Source organism: Anomaloglossus baeobatrachus, chromosome 1 (assembly GCF_048569485.1).
Source record: "Anomaloglossus baeobatrachus isolate aAnoBae1 chromosome 1, aAnoBae1.hap1, whole genome shotgun sequence".
NCBI lineage: Eukaryota > Metazoa > Chordata > Amphibia > Anura > Aromobatidae > Anomaloglossus > Anomaloglossus baeobatrachus.
Genome location: NC_134353.1, coordinates 730,210,040 through 730,227,974, shown reverse-complemented (window position 1 = coordinate 730,227,974; position 17,935 = coordinate 730,210,040). Strand labels below are relative to the sequence as shown.

Sequence of the window (17,935 nt, the reverse complement as noted above, 5' to 3'; positions counted from 1 at the left end):
TCTGGAGCTCCTTCAGGGTTACCTTTGTCTTTTGTGCTGACTCTCTGATTAATGCCCTCCTTGCCCGGGCTGAGAGTTTTGGTGGGTGGCCCTCTCTTTTCAGGCACCATGCTTTTTTTCCTTTTGATGATGAATATTTCAAGCTGATGATTCCCCAGAGCACCATCAAATCCATTATCTTTCTTACTTCACTGTTCTTGTGACATCAGGTGCACAGCCGGAAATCTGGTATATGTGTATCCTACTTGCCATCTCTCCCCTGCATTGTGAAGTTGCAGTGACTCCCTGGTGCCTGCCCACATCAAAATTGAAGCTTGTGTTCACAGAAGGGTGGAACAGTGCAGGGGATGAGACAGCAGGCATAATGTGTAGGTGTGAGATTTTGAGCTGCGCTCCTGACATCACAGAGACACTAGGGAAGAGAAGAGGTGGAGGAATACTGTATAATGAAGATCAGAGGCAGTCTGGTCTTCTGGGCAGCAAATACCTCATAGCCTGGAAGATAGAATATATAAAAAATTATGTTTGCAAAATGACCCATTACCCAGGAGGCACACAGGTATGGCTAATTTCAACTCTATGCTCCCTGTATGTCCATATTAAAAACTAAAAAAAAACTCAAAAAAGTGACAGATTCCCTTTAATGAAGTGCATGATTCAGTGTTGGCTAGTCAATGGGTCCTTCTGCCACTTGGAGAGCTATTTCGAGAGCCTTTTTGTGGCAGATGTAAGGATGTTGAGGAATATGTCCGTATATGCAGATTTTGTGTCAGGGTTAAAGCTTCTCGCCAATCCCTGGCAAGTTTTCTCTTACCGAACGAGGTCCCGTCTCATTTGTGGATGTGTGGTGCCCCTGACCTGGTCAGGCACCACTGAGTACTGCTCCCATGCTGGGGGCAGTACAACACAGGTAATCCAGAAGGCTGACCAGGGTGTGGTTATTACATAGGCACATAGTAACCAGGTCTCCCACATTGACCTTTGAAGGGACCCCTGGGGAATCCAGGAGGGGCATGGCCTCCATCTCCACTCAAGGGGTGTGGTAGAGAGCCTGGTTACTAAGTTGCAGAGGCAGGCACAGAGGGGAGGAAGTAGTGAGCCAGTCAGTTAGTGAAGCTCAGGGAGAGGAGTCGCAAGGAGGGAACCTGGAGGCTGTCACTAGTCAGACACCGCATGTGCAGTGGTTGCTGGCAAGGGAGAATGGTCACCTGGTAGTGCCGCCCGAAATCCACCTAAGGCCGGAGTGCAGAGAGGTGGCTGAGTACGGGGACTGCCAGGTGAGAACCAGGCCCGCACGGGGTTACAGGTCCCCAGAGCAGGGGCCCATTCAGTTGGCCTGCTCAACCTGCAGGTGGGGGTACTTCATTCCCTCCACCAAAACACCACAGAGTCCACAGCCACGTAGCAACGAGAGGGCCCATAGATCACAAGAGGCAAGCAGCCGGAGTGACCTGGTCCAGGCTACAAGCCGGAAAAGGGGAGAACAGGCGGAAGCAACTTCCCTGGGTGACCCCGTAGGACCACAAGTCTTTGTCACCACAAAAACAAGAAGGCTAGGAAGGCGAGTCAGCAGCCACCCCCTAAGTCAGCCTGAAGGAGCCTGGTTCCCCTCTTGGAGCATTACAGCATCGCCCGGGTTACTCACCCCTGCCACCTGAAGTGAGTAAAAACCCTAAAAGACAGTCCTGCTGTGCGTGTGAGTTCTTCTGCGACCTGTGGTACTGCACACCTTCACTGAGTCCTGGGGCTAGCCTCACTCTCGGGAGGCCACCACATCTAACTGCACCCACCATCAGCCCCAGGTGTCCCCTAAAACTGCAGTGGCGGTCGCCTTGACCGCAATACCAAGAGTGGCGTCACAAATCCCATAGAAGTCAACCTACCTGTGACAAGAAGGACCCAGGACGCGCCGTCCCTGAAGACCCTGAGACGACCTGAAGGTAACGGGGCCACGGGGCGGCACAGATGCACTTGTCCATGAACTACGTCACTGATTTACCTAATTCTGGTGGTAATGCTGTACTATGTGTAGTGGTGGACTATTTCAGCGAGATGGTTCATTTTTTTGGTTCTTTTTGGTTGGTTCTTCTTCAAAGATTGGCTACGGCTAAGAGTCTAGCTATATTGTTCATCTCGCATATTGTGAAATTACATGGAATGCCTAAAAACATTATTTCCGATATATGGGGTTCAGCTTTTAGATAGCTTTTGGCGTAGTTTTTGCACCAGATTGGATATTAAACTTTTATTCTACTCAGGCTATCATCCCGAGACTAATGATCAGACAGAGATGAACCAAGAGGTAGAACACTACTTGAGATGTTTTGTTTCATCCAATCAAGAGAACTAGGTAGATTTTCTGCCACTTGCTGAGTTTGCTCTCAATACTTGCAGCTCTACTCACTTTTTTTCTGCTGCCAGGCTTTTCATTCTGTTTTGGACATTTTTCCAGTTTGCCGTCCTCTGTACTAGAAGAAGAGATACTTTCTTCACGTTTGATTAAGGTATGGAGGGAGGTTGAAAAAGTCTTTTGATAACTTGTGGCCGTACCAAGAGAACTGCGAACCATAAACAAAAAATGTCTCCTATCTTTAGGATGGGAGAACACCTTAAAGTACCATCTAAGAAATTTGCTCCAAAATTTGTTGATCTGTATAAGCTAATTAAAATCCTTAATCCTGTGATGGTCAAACTCCAACTCCTAGTGGTATGGTGCGTCAATAATTCATTCCATTCCTCTCTCTTTAAAAGATTTGAGGGGACACCTGCTCCTCAGGACATAATTGAGGTGGATTTGTAGGAAGATTTATTCTGGCTGGAAACATCGGACATTTTGAACACGCCCCTATCATGTGATAGGGGGGGCGTGTTGAAATTATGTCTTCCTGGAAAGAGCCCATATTTGGCTGTGTATCAAAAGAAGAGGAACCGCATATAGCTTTTTTTTGTTTTTTTATTTAAATAAATAATGTAAAAAAAACAATGTGCGGACCCCCCCAATTTTGATACCCAGCCAAGATAAAGCCCACAGCTGGGGGCTGGTATTCTCAGGCTGAAGAGACCCAGCCTAAAAATATCAGCCTCCAGCCGGCCGAAATTGCTGCATCCATTAGATGTGAGAGGCCCGGCGCTTTATCGGCTTTTCCCGAATACCCTGATGCGGTGGCAATCGGGGTATTAAGGGGTTAATAACAGTGCATAGTTGCTACTAAACTCTAGATTAATGATGGCACAGGCGTCTATGACACCCACATTAATCTGTACATTTAAGTGTCGCGGACGGGTGCCGCCTCCGCTGCGGCAACCGGGGCTGCTCGAGTGGCGCTCAGATCCAGGATCGTGTCCTGGGCTCGAGTGGTGACCGGACCCAGGACTCGTGCAACCGCCCGTCCTCGCACACAGTGAAAAAGGGAGGTATTTACAGGGGAGATTGTTTGTGACGCCACCCGTGGGTTGCGGTGATAGGATGGTGGCACTGCCGCTGCCTCTCGGGGCCGGCGTTCGGGACCGGTGGTAGTGGGCAGCAAGGTGGTATCCCCTCCACGGGTAGGGGAGGTGTAGTCCCGGGGACCAGGTGTAGGTAACGAGCAGGGCTGGGGCGGCGGCAGGTTGGACCGGATGACACCGGTGTACTCACACTTAGGAAGAAATCACACCAAGTCCGTATTGTAAACCAAGGCCGGATGCCGGTTGCCTCTGGAGGAGTGTGCTGATCCCGCACACGGGTTGGCAGTGTAGGGGCCCTTCCTCCTGCAGTCGTGTCTTGTGGTGTTTGGATTAACCCCGCTTGGAACGGGAGAAATCCGCTCCCCTGCAGTTTTGGACGCAGAGGGAGCCGTTGCCCGCAGACGATGACCCGTAGGACTTCAGTGGGTTCTTGGCGGGCACCCTGTCCCCCGCGTTGGGCTGCCTGTCTGATCTATCTGGGCTTCTTCCCCAGGAACAAGGCCTGGTACCTTGTCCTGCTGGTTAATTAACAAGGGGCTTGAAGCTTGCCTCGTCCTAGGGTCCAGGTACCCAACCTGTGCACGGCCTCCGGACCGGATTCCCGTTGTCGGTACCGGCGGGCTACAACCCTGCCTCGGTTTACTTTAGGTCTCCCGCGACCGGATCTCCGTCGCCTGTGGCTCTACAAAGCTGTCTGCCACCTAGTTGGTCCTCCCGTGGTCCAAGGGATCCAACCCCGACCACACTGCACTTCAGCTTCTGTCACTGACTCCAGCTCCACTCCACTGAGCTCTCCACTGCATTCCACTCAACTCAAACTTAAAACTGAACTGAACTAGTTCCCTCCCCGTGTTACCTCAAGACCCCTAGGTGGGCGTTCCCATCCGCCTGGTCCAGCCCACTGGTGTGTCCTGGCTGTCATGGGGATGTGACTAGGATTTGTGGCTGGTGTTCCTGTGTGTTGGAATTGTGTTGTAAATCCCAAGGAGGAGGCGATTCCTGTACCCTTGGTGGGGGGTACAGTCATCTGTGACTACCTGGTTTTGCCAGGGCGTCACAAAAGTAAACAAACACAGACACCGAAAAAATCCTTTATTTGGCATAAAACACAAAAAAACCCCTCTTTTACCACTTTATTAACCCCCAACACCCTGCAGCTCCGGCGTAATCCATCTGATATCCTATGGCGATTCCAGCTCTGCTACATCTAAATCTCAAAGCGAGCGGCCATAGAACAAGAAGGCCCGCTGTGAGTGCAGACTGAATGAGCGATGCCTGCAGGCTGAAGCCATCACACAGGCTGGGGGCGCGTCTGCCTGCAGCCAATCACAGAGCCAGGCCGACCGGTGACACTGCATTTGAAATGAGCGGCCCAGGGAGGCCACAGGAGCAGCGTAGGAGCAGTGTACACCCGGGCCGGAGCCTGTATAAGTATGAAGTGCTTGCGTCATTCTTATTCTCTTTATTTTTTTTTTTATTTTGTTGAGTGCCGGATCAAACACCTGGAATCCCGGGCCCGGATCCGATACCCGGGCAATGTTGAAACCATGCGGATACGGACTTCTTCAGGCCAGGTCCACCCAGCCCTACCAGCAAGTGTACAGTCCCTGACAGACGTTCTGTCGCTTATCCATGTTATGTAAATAAAAGCTTATTACCTGACTTTAAATTCATCCATTGGTTTCATGAACTACTCTTTTGAAAGCTGAAACCCTCCAAATTTGGTTTAGGTTATAAAAATAAAGTTGCTGCAAAGCTGAAATATTGATCATTTAATGAACACAAAAAGGTCAGATTTTGGCCAGACAAAAGTTTTGTAGCCCACAGAAAGTAATGTGAAATTCAAACAGATAATTAACTTTAAATACAAAGATATGTTGCATAACATTGGTGAATGAAGTTGTGGTGCTATTAGAGCCATATTTAATATTTTGTGTGACTTCCATGAGCTTGAAGGACTGCATCCATGCGGTTCAACAATGATTCATACAATTTATTGATGAAGTCATCAGGAATAGCAAAGAATGCAGTCTTACATGCCTCCCAGAGTTCATCTAGATTCTTTGGTTTTGTCTTCCAAGCTTCCTCTTTCATCCTACCCCAAACATGCTCAATGATGTTCATGTCTGGTGACTGGGCTGGCCAGTCCTTGAGCACCTTGATCTTCTTTTCCAGAAACTTTGTTGTAGAGATGGATGTATGAGATGGAGAACGATCCTGCTGCAGAATTTTACCCATTTTATAATTAGGAATGTAAGAGGTAGCTAATACTTCTTGATATTTTAGGCTATTGATATTGACTTCCACCTTGCAAATGTTTTGCACACCCCCATACTGAATGTAACCCCAAAATATCTTTCCACCACCAAACTTAACTGTTTTCTGAATCCATACGGGTTCCAGTAGGTCTCTTGTAGGATTTGCGGCGACTATGGTGTAATTCAACTGCAGATTCATCAGCGAAATCCACCTTCTGCCACTTTTCCAGCGTCCATCTATTTAGCAGGCTGTGGGACTTGGCAAATGCCACACGGTTTTTTAATTGCCTTTTGTTTAGTGCTGGCTTCTGGGCACTGATTGGACTATAGAGGCCATTTAGAGACAGAATCCTACAAACTGTTCTAGTTGACACAAGAACTTGAGGTGACCAGGCCTTTTGGAGCTCTGCTGCAGTGGAAGAGGGGCTGGCTGTGGATTTTCTGACCTTTCTGTGTTCAATAAATGATCAATATTTCAGCTTTGCAGCAACTTTATTTTCATAACCTAAACCAAATTTGAGAGGGTTTCAGCTTTAAAAACGAGGAATTTATGAAACCCATGGATGAATTTAAAGTCAGGTTATAAGCTTTTATTTACATAACATGGATAAGCGACAGAACTTCTGTCAGGGACTGTAACTATTTAAAGCCTCCTCAAGTTTCCATTCCCTGTTAGTGATATTTCTTAAGGGTACACTACTTGGAACTACAGCCTGCTAGTTTGTATTTCTCCTTATTGTTGTTTTTGGTTTGCCTTATTTTTCTCTGCATCTTCCTCTAGTGTCTTAAGGCGGTATGTGAACCCTTCATGGCCTCGTAAGGAGCTATTGATCCGAGAGGTCATCTGAGTTCTCCGGTTAGGGTTGCCTCAGTTGCAAAGGGGCCTTTAGGGACTGCACAGCTGGACCCTTTAGGGTGCGTGCCCACGATCAGTGTTTGCAGCGTTTGGGATGTAGAGTGTTTTTGCTGCATCCAAAACGCTGCGTTGTACCGTACAAGCATAGTCGACGTGATTTCTAGAAATCCAGTGCCCATTGTGCATGTTTTTTCCGCAGGAAACACTGACCTGCGGTGTGGCTCTCTGTAGGGAGAACACAAGCGAAAAACCGCAGCGCACTGAACCCTGATCGTGGGTACGAACAGCTACAGTCTCCTGCGTTCTCCTGCGGACGAGACTCACGGCCACGCAGGTCAGGACCCGCTGCATCCAGGATGCAGTGAGTCCTGATCGTGGGCACATACCCTTAGTCTTTACAAGACACGGGCAGGTTAGGTGCAGTAGTTTTCATTACTTACTACATTTGTATAACAATTTGTATCACATATATATATTTTTTTTTAAAGCATTCTTTGTTGCAGTATTTTTCAACACCAGCCTAAAACCTTTGCACCTTACTGTATGTGTATGTGTGAATAGGACTAGGGCCACATAGGGAAATGTCATACAATGGCAAATCACTAGAAAATCAGTTTACAAAAACATTCTGCAACTTGTCTTTGAGTTACTGTCATGTGACTATTTTAGAGCTCTGATTTTGCTGTAAAAAGGAAACAAAACAGCCAATTTGCACATGACTTAGATGTAGGTCTATATATTCAATAGTAGGAAACAGTCTGGCAGCATTGGTACACTAATATACACTACAGTTCAAAAGTTTAGGGTCACTTAGATATTTCTATAGATAGATATTGAAGAAAAAAAGCAATTTTTTTAATGAAGTTAACATTAAATTAAACATAAATACACTCTATACATTGTTAATGTGGTAAATGACTATTCTAGCTTCAAACATCTGGTTTTTAATGCAATATCTACATAGGTGTATAGAGGTCCATTTCCAACAACCACTACTCCAGTGTTCTAATGGTACATTGTGTTTGCTGTGTTAGAGGGCTAATGGATGGTTAGAAATCCCTTGAAAACCCTTGGGCAAGTATGTTGGCACAGCTGAAAACAGTTTTGTTGCTTAGAGGAGCTATAAAACTGACCTTCCTTTGAGCTAGTTGAGAATCTGGAGCATTACATTTGTTAGTTCCATTAAACTCTCAAAATGGCCAGAAAAAGAGAACTGTCATGTGAAACTCGACAGTCTATCCTTGTTCTTAGAAATAAAGGATATTCCATGCGAGAAATTGCGAAGAAACTGAAGATTTCCTACAACAGTGTGTACTACTCCCTTCAGAGGAGAACACAACCTGGCTCTAACCAGAGTAGTAAGAGAAGTGGGAGGCCGCGCTGCACAACTGAGCAACAAGACAAGTACATTAGAGTCTCTAGTTTGAGAATTCAATGCCTCACAGGTCCTCACCTGGCAGCTTCATTAAATAGTACCCGCAAAACGCCAGTGTCAACATCTACAGTAAAGAGGATGCTGGCCTTCAGGGGAGAGTGTCAAAGAAAAAGCCATATCTGAAACTGGGTAATAAAAGGAAAAGATTAATATGGGTAAAAGAACACAGACATTGGACAGAGGAAGATTGGAAAAAAGTGTTATGGACAGACGAATCAAAGTTTGAGGTGTTTGGATCACACAGAAGAACATTTGTGAGACACAGAACAACTGAAAAGATGCTGGAAGATTGCCTGATGCCATCTGTCAAGCATGGTGGAGGTAATATGATGGTCTGGGGTTGCTTTGGTGCTGGTAAAGTGGGAGATTTGTACAAGGTAAAAGGGATTTTGAATAAGGAAGGCTATCACACCATTTTGCAACGCCTTGCCATACCCTGTGGACAGCGCTTGATTAGAGCCAATTTCATCCTACAACAGGACAATGACCCAAAGGTCACCACCAAATTCTGCATGAACTATTTAGGGAAGAAGCAGGCAGCTGGTATTCTATCTGTAATGGAGTCACCAGATCTCAACCCTATTGAGCTGTTGGGAGAGCAGCTTGACCGTATGGTACGCAAAAAGTGCCCATCAAGCCAATCCAACTTGTGAGTGGGGGGGAAGAATGGGGTGAAATATCTCCAGATTACCTCATCAAATTAACAGCTAGAATGCCAAAGGTCTGCAAATCTGGAATTGCAGCAAAGGAGCATTCTGTGACGAAAGCAAAGTCTGAAGGAGAAAATTATTATTTCAAGGAGAAATCATTATCTCTAACCTAGTCAATGTCTAGACTATATTTTATATTCATTATGCAACTTATTTGATAAATAAAAGTATGATTTTTCATGGAAAAGATAAAATCGCCTGGGTGACCCCAAACTTTTGAACTTTAGTGTATATGTACGTTCCAGTATATAGATTATCAGGGACTCTGAGGTTACGAGGTGATGCTCAACCAAATAAAATGATATGAACAAATTCCAGAAGGAGAAATCAAACGGTTCAGGGCCTTTTAGAAGAGTGAGCACACACGAACTGGCCAACGTCAACTGGACATCTCCTGCATCTGCTGTGAAGAAAAAATAAAGGATTGTTAACTGATGGTGAGTGCTGCCTTTTCATGTCTCTTCCTAAATTTAGACCTATGGTAAGTGTGATGCTTGCGTCCAGTGAAAGTAAATTCAACACATTTGGAATTGTATGTGACGCTGTATGTCGCAGGTCACATTATGACACGGCAGAAAAATCATTACATCCACTGTTGTAATATATCAGTATTATTTCTGAGTCTCGCCACATGTTGTATCATGTGCACCTAGCCTAAGCCTCTAGTGCAGAGCTGTGTGTGTATAAGACGTGCAGTGCAGAGCTGTATATAAAGCGTGCAGTGCAGAGCTGTGTATAAGATGTGCAGTGCAGAGCTGTGTGTGTATAGCTGTATATAAAGCGTGCAGTGCAGAGCTGTGTATAAGACGTGCAGTGCAGAGCTGTGTGTGTATAAGACGTGCAGTGCAGAGCTGTGTGTGTATAGCTGTATATAAAGCGTGCAGTGCAGAGCTGTGTATAAGACGTGCAGTGCAGAGCTGTGTGTGTATAAGACGTGCAGTGCAGAGCTGTGTATAAGACGTGCAGTGCAGGGTTGTGTATAAGACGTGCAGTGCAGGGTTGTGTATAAGACGTGCAGTGCAGAGCTGTGTGTGTATAAGACGTGCAGTGCAGAGCTGTGTATAGAGCGTGCAGCGCTGTATATAAAGAGTGCAGTGCAGAGCTGTGTATAGAGCGTGCAGTGCAGGGTTGTGTATAGAGCATGCAGTGCAGAGCTGTGTGTGTATAAGACGTGCAGTGCAGAGCTGTGTATAGAGCGTGCAGTGCAGAGCTGTGTATAAGACGTGCAGTGCAGGGTTGTGTATAGAGCGTGCAGTGCAGAGCTGTGTATAAGACGTGCAGTGCAGGGTTGTGTATAGAGCGTGCAGTGCAGAGCTGTGTATAAGACGTGCAGTGCAGGGTTGTGTATAGAGCGTGCAGTGCAGAGCTGTGTATAAGACGTGCAGTGCAGGGTTGTGTATAGAGCGTGCAGTGGAGAGCTGTGTATAAGACGTGCAGTGCAGGGTTGTGTATAGAGCGTGCAGTGGAGAGCTGTGTATAAGACGTGCAGTGCAGGGTTGTGTATAGAGCGTGCAGTGCAGAGCTGTGTATAAGACGTGCAGTGCAGGGTTGTGTATAGAGCTTGCAGTGCAGAGCTGTGTATAAGACGTGCAGTGCAGGGTTGTGTATAGAGCGTGCAGTGCAGAGCTGTGTATAAGACGTGCAGTGCAGGGTTGTGTATAGAGCGTGCAGTGCAGAGCTGCGTATAAGACGTGCAGTGCAGGGTTGTGTATAGAGCGTGCAGTGCAAAGCTGTGTATAAGACGTGCAGTGCAGGGTTGTGTATAGAGCGTGCAGTGGAGAGCTGTGTATAAGACGTGCAGTGCAGGGTTGTGTGTAGAGCGTGCAGTGCAGAGCTGTGTATAAGACGTGCAGTGCAGGGTTGTGTATAGAGCGTGCAGTGCAGAGCTGTGTATAAGACGTGCAGTGCAGGGTTGTGTATAGAGCGTGCAGTGGAGAGCTGTGTATAAGACGTGCAGTGCAGGGTTGTGTATAGAGCGTGCAGTGCAGAGCTGTGTATAAGACGTGCAGTGCAGGCTTGTGTATAGAGCGTGCAGTGCAGAGCTGTGTATAAGACGTGCAGTGCAGGGTTGTGTATAGAGCGTGCAGTGCAGAGCTGTGTATAAGACGTGCAGTGCAGGCTTGTGTATAGAGCGTGCAGTGCAGAGCTGTGTATAAGACGTGCAGTGAAGGGTTGTGTATAGAGCGTGCAGTGGAGAGCTGTGTATAAGACGTGCAGTGCAGGCTTGTGTATAGAGCGTGCAGTGCAGAGCTGTGTATAAGACGTGCAGTGCAGGGTTGTGTATAGAGCGTGCAGTGCAGGGTTGTGTATAGAGCGTGCAGTGCAGGGTTGTGTATAGAGCGTGCAGTGGAGAGCTGTGTATAAGACGTGCAGTGCAGGGTTGTGTATAGAGCGTGCAGTGCAGAGCTGTGTATAAGACGTGCAGTGAAGGGTTGTGTATAGAGCGTGCAGTGGAGAGCTGTGTATAAGACGTGCAGTGCAGGCTTGTGTATAGAGCGTGCAGTGCAGAGCTGTGTATAAGACGTGCAGTGCAGGGTTGTGTATAGAGCGTGCAGTGCAGGGTTGTGTATAGAGCGTGCAGTGCAGGGTTGTGTATAGAGCGTGCAGTGGAGAGCTGTGTATAAGACGTGCAGTGCAGGGTTGTGTATAGAGCGTGCAGTGCAGAGCTGTGTATAAGACGTGCAGTGCAGGCTTGTGTATAGAGCGTGCAGTGCAGAGCTGTGTATAAGACGTGCAGTGCAGGGTTGTGTATAGAGCGTGCAGTGCTGTATATAAAGCGTGCAGTGCAGAGCTGTGTATAAGGCGTGCAGTGCTGTGTATAAGACGTGCAGTGCAGGGTTGTGTATAGAGCGTGCAGTGGAGAGCTGTGTATAAGACGTGCAGTGCAGGCTTGTGTATAGAGCGTGCAGTGCAGAGCTGAGTATAAGACGTGCAGTGCAGGCTTGTGTATAAGACGTGCAGTGCAGGCTTGTGTATAGAGCGTGCAGTGCAGAGCTGTGTATAAGACGTGCAGTGCAGGGTTGTGTATAGAGCGTGCAGTGCAGAACTGTGTATAAGACGTGCAGTGCAGGGTTGTGTATAGAGCGTGCAGTGGAGAGCTGTGTATAAGACGTGCAGTGCAGGGTTGTGTATAGAGCGTGCAGTGGAGAGCTGTGTATAAGACGTGCAGTGCAGGCTTGTGTATAGAGCGTGCAGTGCAGAGCTGTGTATAAGACGTGCAGTGCAGGGTTGTGTATAGAGCGTGCAGTGCAGAGCTGTGTATAAGACGTGCAGTGCAGGGTTGTGTATAGAGCGTGCAGTGCAGAGCTGTGTATAAGACGTGCAGTGCAGGGTTGTGTATAGAGCGTGCAGTGCAGAGCTGTGTATAAGACGTGCAGTGGAGAGCTGTGTATAAGACGTGCAGTGCAGGGTTGTGTATAGAGCGTGCAGTGGAGAGCTGTGTATAAGACGTGCAGTGCAGGCTTGTGTATAAGACGTGCAGTGCAGGCTTGTGTATAGAGCGTGCAGTGCAGAGTTGTGTATAAGACGTGCAGTGCAGGGTTGTGTATAGAGCGTGCAGTGCAGAACTGTGTATAAGACGTGCAGTGCAGGGTTGTGTATAGAGCGTGCAGTGGAGAGCTGTGTATAAGACGTGCAGTGCAGGGTTGTGTATAGAGCGTGCAGTGGAGAGCTGTGTATAAGACGTGCAGTGCAGGCTTGTGTATAGAGCGTGCAGTGCAGAGCTGTGTATAAGACGTGCAGTGCAGGGTTGTGTATAGAGCGTGCAGTGCAGAGCTGTGTATAAGACGTGCAGTGCAGGGTTGTGTATAGAGCGTGCAGTGCAGAGCTGTGTATAAGACGTGCAGTGCAGGGTTGTGTATAGAGCGTGCAGTGCAGAGCTGTGTATAAGACGTGCAGTGGAGAGCTGTGTATAAGACGTGCAGTGCAGGGTTGTGTATAGAGCGTGCAGTGGAGAGCTGTGTATAAGACGTGCAGTGTAGAGTTGTGTATAGAGAGTGCAGTGCTGTGCATAAGGTGTGCAGTGCAGAGCTGTGTGTGTCTAAGACGTGCAGTGCTGTGTATAAGACGTGCAGTGCTGTGTATAAGACGTGCAGTGCAGGGTTGTGTATAGAGCGTGCAGTGGAGAGCTGTGTATAAGACGTGCAGTGCAGGGTTGTGTATAGAGCGTGCAGTGGAGAGCTGTGTATAAGACGTGCAGTGCAGGCTTGTGTATAGAGCGTGCAGTGCAGAGCTGTGTATAAGACGTGCAGTGCAGGGTTGTGTATAGAGCGTGCAGTGCAGAGCTGTGTATAAGACGTGCAGTGCAGGGTTGTGTATAGAGCGTGCAGTGCAGAGCTGTGTATAAGACGTGCAGTGCAGGGTTGTGTATAGAGCGTGCAGTGCAGAGCTGTGTATAAGACGTGCAGTGGAGAGCTGTGTATAAGACGTGCAGTGCAGGGTTGTGTATAGAGCGTGCAGTGGAGAGCTGTGTATAAGACGTGCAGTGTAGAGTTGTGTATAGAGAGTGCAGTGCTGTACATAAGGTGTGCAGTGCAGAGCTGTGTGTGTCTAAGACGTGCAGTGCTGTGTATAAGACGTGCAGTGCTGTGTATAAGACGTGCAGTGCTGTGTATAAGACGTGCAGTGCAGATTAGTGTGAACCTGATGGATGTGAAGTGAATGCTTACATTTTGCATGTAAATGTAAGTAAATGAGAGTATCTGAGTCTGGGTCCCCCTCTTCCCACGTGACTGATGACGTCATGATCATGTGATAACGGCATTCCTCCTAGGGCTGATCTCCCGGTGCACACCTCTAGCCGTACGTGCAGGAGGTGACCGGCTGTGGAGGGCTGCCACCTCCTGTGCACACACGTGCGGTATCTCACATACAGTGTACACAGCTCCCACAGACAGCACAGGTCCTGCACACACATACAGGAACGTCAGCAGTGCGCGCTGTTCCTGTGCGGGCACAATTCAGGGGCGCACAGTGCGCATTCTTGTTGGTACCGTGTTATCAGCTGCAGGTGATCTGCTCCCCGTACTCCGCCTCCGGCTCAGATGCCGCAGATCCGGGAGCGCAGGGGCTCAGAGACACCGGTGACCGCAGCCGCACAGACGGTACAGGCGGCAGCCGGGCTGTGAGCGCTCAGCCATGAGAATCCTCCTTCTGGCCCCTCTGAGAGCAAACACTGGGAACTCTACCACTGCTGACAGGATCAAGTGAGTGACAGCTCTGCACGGCTCACTGCCATACCTACTGCTGAGACTGCTGAGTATAGGGGGTATGACAGGGGCAGTACTGGAGAGTGACAGCAGAGTATAGAGGGGTATGACAGGGGCAGTACTGGAGAGTGACAGCACAGTATAGAGGGGTATGACAGGGGCAGTACTGGAGAGTGAGAGCAGAGTATAGAGGGGTATGACAGGGGCAGTACTGGAGAGTGAGCGCAGAGTATAGAGGGGTATGACAGGGGCAGTACTGGAGAGTGACAGCAGAGTATAGAGGGGTATGACAGGGGCAGTACTGGAGAGTGACAGCAGAGTATAGGGGGGTATGACAGGGGCAGTACTGGAGAGTGACAGCAGAGTATAGAGGGGTATGACAGGGGCAGTACTGGAGAGTGAGCGCAGAGTATAGGGGGGTATGACAGGGGCAGTACTGGAGAGTGACAGCAGAGTATAGAGGGGTATGACAGGGGCAGTACTGGAGAGTGACAGCAGAGTATAGGGGGGTATGACAGGGGCAGTACTGGAGAGTGACAGCAGAGTATAGAGGGGTATGACAGGGGCAGTACTGGAGAGTGAGCGCAGAGTATAGGGGGGTATGACAGGGGCAGTACTGGAGAGTGACAGCAGAGTATAGAGGGGTATGACAGGGGCAGTACTGGAGAGTGACAGCAGAGTATAGGGGCCTATGACAGGGGCAGTACTGGAGAGTGAGAGCAGAGTATAGAGGGGTATTACAGGGGCAGTACTGGAGAGTGACAGCAGAGTATAGAGGGGTATGACAGGGGCAGTACTGGAGAGTGACAGCAGAGTATAGAGGGGTATGACAGGGGCAGTACTGGAGAGTGACAGCAGAGTATAGGGGGGTATGACAGGGGCAGTACTGGAGAGTGACAGCAGAGTATAGAGGGGTATGACAGGGGCAGTACTGGAGAGTGAGCGCAGAGTATAGGGGGGTATGACAGGGGCAGTACTGGAGAGTGAGAGCAGAGTATAGAGGGGTATGACAGGGGCAGTACTGGAGAGTGACAGCAGAGTATAGAGGGGTATGACAGGGGCAGTACTGGAGAGTGACAGCAGAGTATAGAGGGGTATGACAGGGGCAGTACTGGAGAGTGACAGCAGAGTATAGGGGCCTATGACAGGGGCAGTACTGGAGAGTGACAGCAGAGTATAGAGGGGTATGACAGGGGCAGTACTGGAGAGTGACAGCAGAGTATAGAGGGGTATGACAGGGGCAGTACTGGAGAGTGACAGCAGAGTATAGGGGGGTATGACAGGGGCAGTACTGGAGAGTGACAGCAGAGTATAGAGGGGTATGACAGGGGCAGTACTGGAGAGTGAGCGCAGAGTATAGGGGGGTATGACAGGGGCAGTACTGGAGAGTGAGAGCAGAGTATAGAGGGGTATGACAGGGGCAGTACTGGAGAGTGACAGCAGAGTATAGAGGGGTATGACAGGGGCAGTACTGGAGAGTGACAGCAGAGTATAGAGGGGTATGACAGGGGCAGTACTGGAGAGTGACAGCAGAGTATAGGGGGGTATGACCGGGGCAGTACTGGAGAGTGACAGCAGAGTATAGAGGGGTATGACAGGGGCAGTACTGGAGAGTGACAGCAGAGTATAGGGGGGTATGACAGGGGCAGTACTGGAGAGTGACAGCAGAGTATAGAGGGGTATTACAGGGGCAGTACTGGAGAGTGACAGCAGAGTATAGAGGGGTATGACAGGGGCAGTACTGGAGAGTGACAGCAGAGTATAGAGGGTTATGACAGGGGCAGTACTGGAGAGTGACAGCAGAGTATAGAGGGGTATGACAGGGGCATTACTGGAGAGTGACAGCAGAGTATAGGGGGGTATGACAGGGGCAGTACTGGAGAGTGACAGCAGAGTATAGAGGGGTATTACAGGGGCAGTACTGGAGAGTGACAGCAGAGTATAGAGGGGTATGACAGGGGCAGTACTGGAGAGTGAGAGCAGAGTATAGAGGGGTATGACAGGGGCAGTACTGGAGAGTGACAGCAGAGTATAGAGGGGTATGAAAGGGGCAGTACTGGAGAGTGACAGCAGAGTATAGGGGGGGTATGACAGGGGCAGTACTGGAGAGTGACAGCAGAGTATAGGGGGGTATGACAGGGGCAGTACTGGAGAGTGACAGCAGAGTATAGAGGGGTATTACAGGGGCAGTACTGGAGAGTGAGGGCAGAGTATAGAGGGGTATTACAGGGGCAGTACTGGAGAGTGAGAGCAGAGTATAGAGGGGTATTACAGGGGCAGTACTGGAGAGTGAGAGCAGAGTATAGAGGGGTATGACAGGGGCAGTACTGGAGAGTGACAGCAGAGTATAGAGGGGTATGACAGGGGCAGTACTGGAGAGTGACAGCAGAGTATAGAGGGGTATGACAGGGGCAGTACTGGAGAGTGAGAGCAGAGTATAGGGGGGTATGATGGGCAGTACTGGAGAGTGAGAGCAGAGTATAGAGGGGTATTACAGGGGCAGTACTGGAGAGTGAGAGCAGAGTATAGAGGGGTATGACAGGGGCAGTACCAGCAGAGTATAGAGGGGTATTACAGGGGCAGTACTGGAGAGTGACAGCAGAGTATAGAGGGGTATGACAGGGGAAGTACTGGAGAGTGAGAGCAGAGTATAGAGGGGTATTACAGGGGCAGTACTGGAGAGTGAGAGCAGAGTATACAGGGGTATTACAGGGGCAGTACTGGAGAGTGACAGCAGAGTATAGAGGGGTATGACAGGGGCAGTACTGGAGAGTGACAGCAGAGTATAGAGGGGTATGACAGGGGCAGTACTGGAGAATGAGAGCAGAGTATAGAGGGGTATTACAGGGGCAGTACTGGAGAGTGAGAGCAGAGTATAGAGGGGTATTACAGGGGCAGTACTGGAGAGTGAGAGCAGAGTATAGAGGGGTATGACAGGGGCAGTACTGGAGAGTGACAGCAGAGTATAGAGGGGTATGACAGGGGCAGTACTGGAGAGTGAGAGCAGAGTATAGAGGGGTATGACAGGGGCAGTACTGGAGAGTGACAGCAGAGTATAGAGGGGTATGACAGGGGCAGTACTGGAGAGTGACAGCAGAGTATAGGGGGGTATGACAGGGGCAGTACTGGAGAGTGACAGCAGAGTATAGAGGGGTATTACAGGGGCAGTACTGGAGAGTGAGAGCAGAGTATAGAGGGGTATGACAGGGGCAGTACTGGAGAGTGAGAGCAGAGTATAGAGGGGTATGACAGGGGCAGTACTGGAGAGTGACAGCAGAGTATAGAGGGGTATTACAGGGGCAGTACTGGAGAGTGACAGCAGAGTATAGAGGGGTATTACAGGGGCAGTACTGGAGAGTGAGAGCAGAGTATAGAGGGGTATTACAGGGGCAGTACTGGAGAGTGAGAGCAGAGTATAGAGGGGTATTACAGGGCCAGTACTGGAGAGTGACAGCAGAGTATAGAGGGGTATGACGGGCAGTACTGGAGAGTGACAGCAGAGTATAGAGGGGTATGACAGGGGCAGTACTGGAGAGTGAGAGCAGAGTATAGGGGAGTATGATGGGCAGTACTGGAGAGTGAGAGCAGAGTATAGGGGGGTATGATGGGCAGTACTGGAGAGTGAGAGCAGAGGATAGAGGGGTATGACAGGGGCAGTACCAGCAGAGTATAGAGGGGTATGACAGGGGCAGTACTGGAGAGTGACAGCAGAGTATAGAGGGGTATGACAGGGGCAGTACTGGAGAATGAGAGCAGAGTATAGAGGGGTATTACAGGGGCAGTACTGGAGAGTGAGAGCAGAGTATAGAGGGGTATTACAGGGGCAGTACTGGAGAGTGAGAGCAGAGTATAGAGGGGTATTACAGGGGCAGTACTGGAGAGTGAGAGCAGAGTATAGAGGGGTATGACAGGGGCAGTACTGGAGAGTGACAGCAGAGTATAGGGGGGGTATCACGGGCAGTACTGGAGAGTGACAGCAGAGTATAGAGGGGTATGACAGGGGCAGTACCAGCAGAGTATAG

General features: G+C 49.2%; 1 protein-coding gene across 2 annotated transcripts in view; it reads left to right on the top strand.

The window, feature by feature from the left end:
• The first annotated feature begins 13,552 nt into the window (after positions 1–13,552).
• GLT1D1 (glycosyltransferase 1 domain containing 1) overlaps positions 13,553–17,935 on the top strand; it is a 223,612-nt gene continuing 219,229 nt past the window's right edge. The window contains exon 1 of one of the 2 annotated variants that reach the window (XM_075322381.1): positions 13,553–13,910. In XM_075322381.1, the coding sequence (XP_075178496.1) occupies positions 13,843–13,910 (68 nt within the window). In that variant the 5' untranslated portion in view covers positions 13,553–13,842. The remainder of the gene's footprint in view (positions 13,911–17,935) is intronic. The other variant, XM_075322373.1, reaches the window with a different exon arrangement.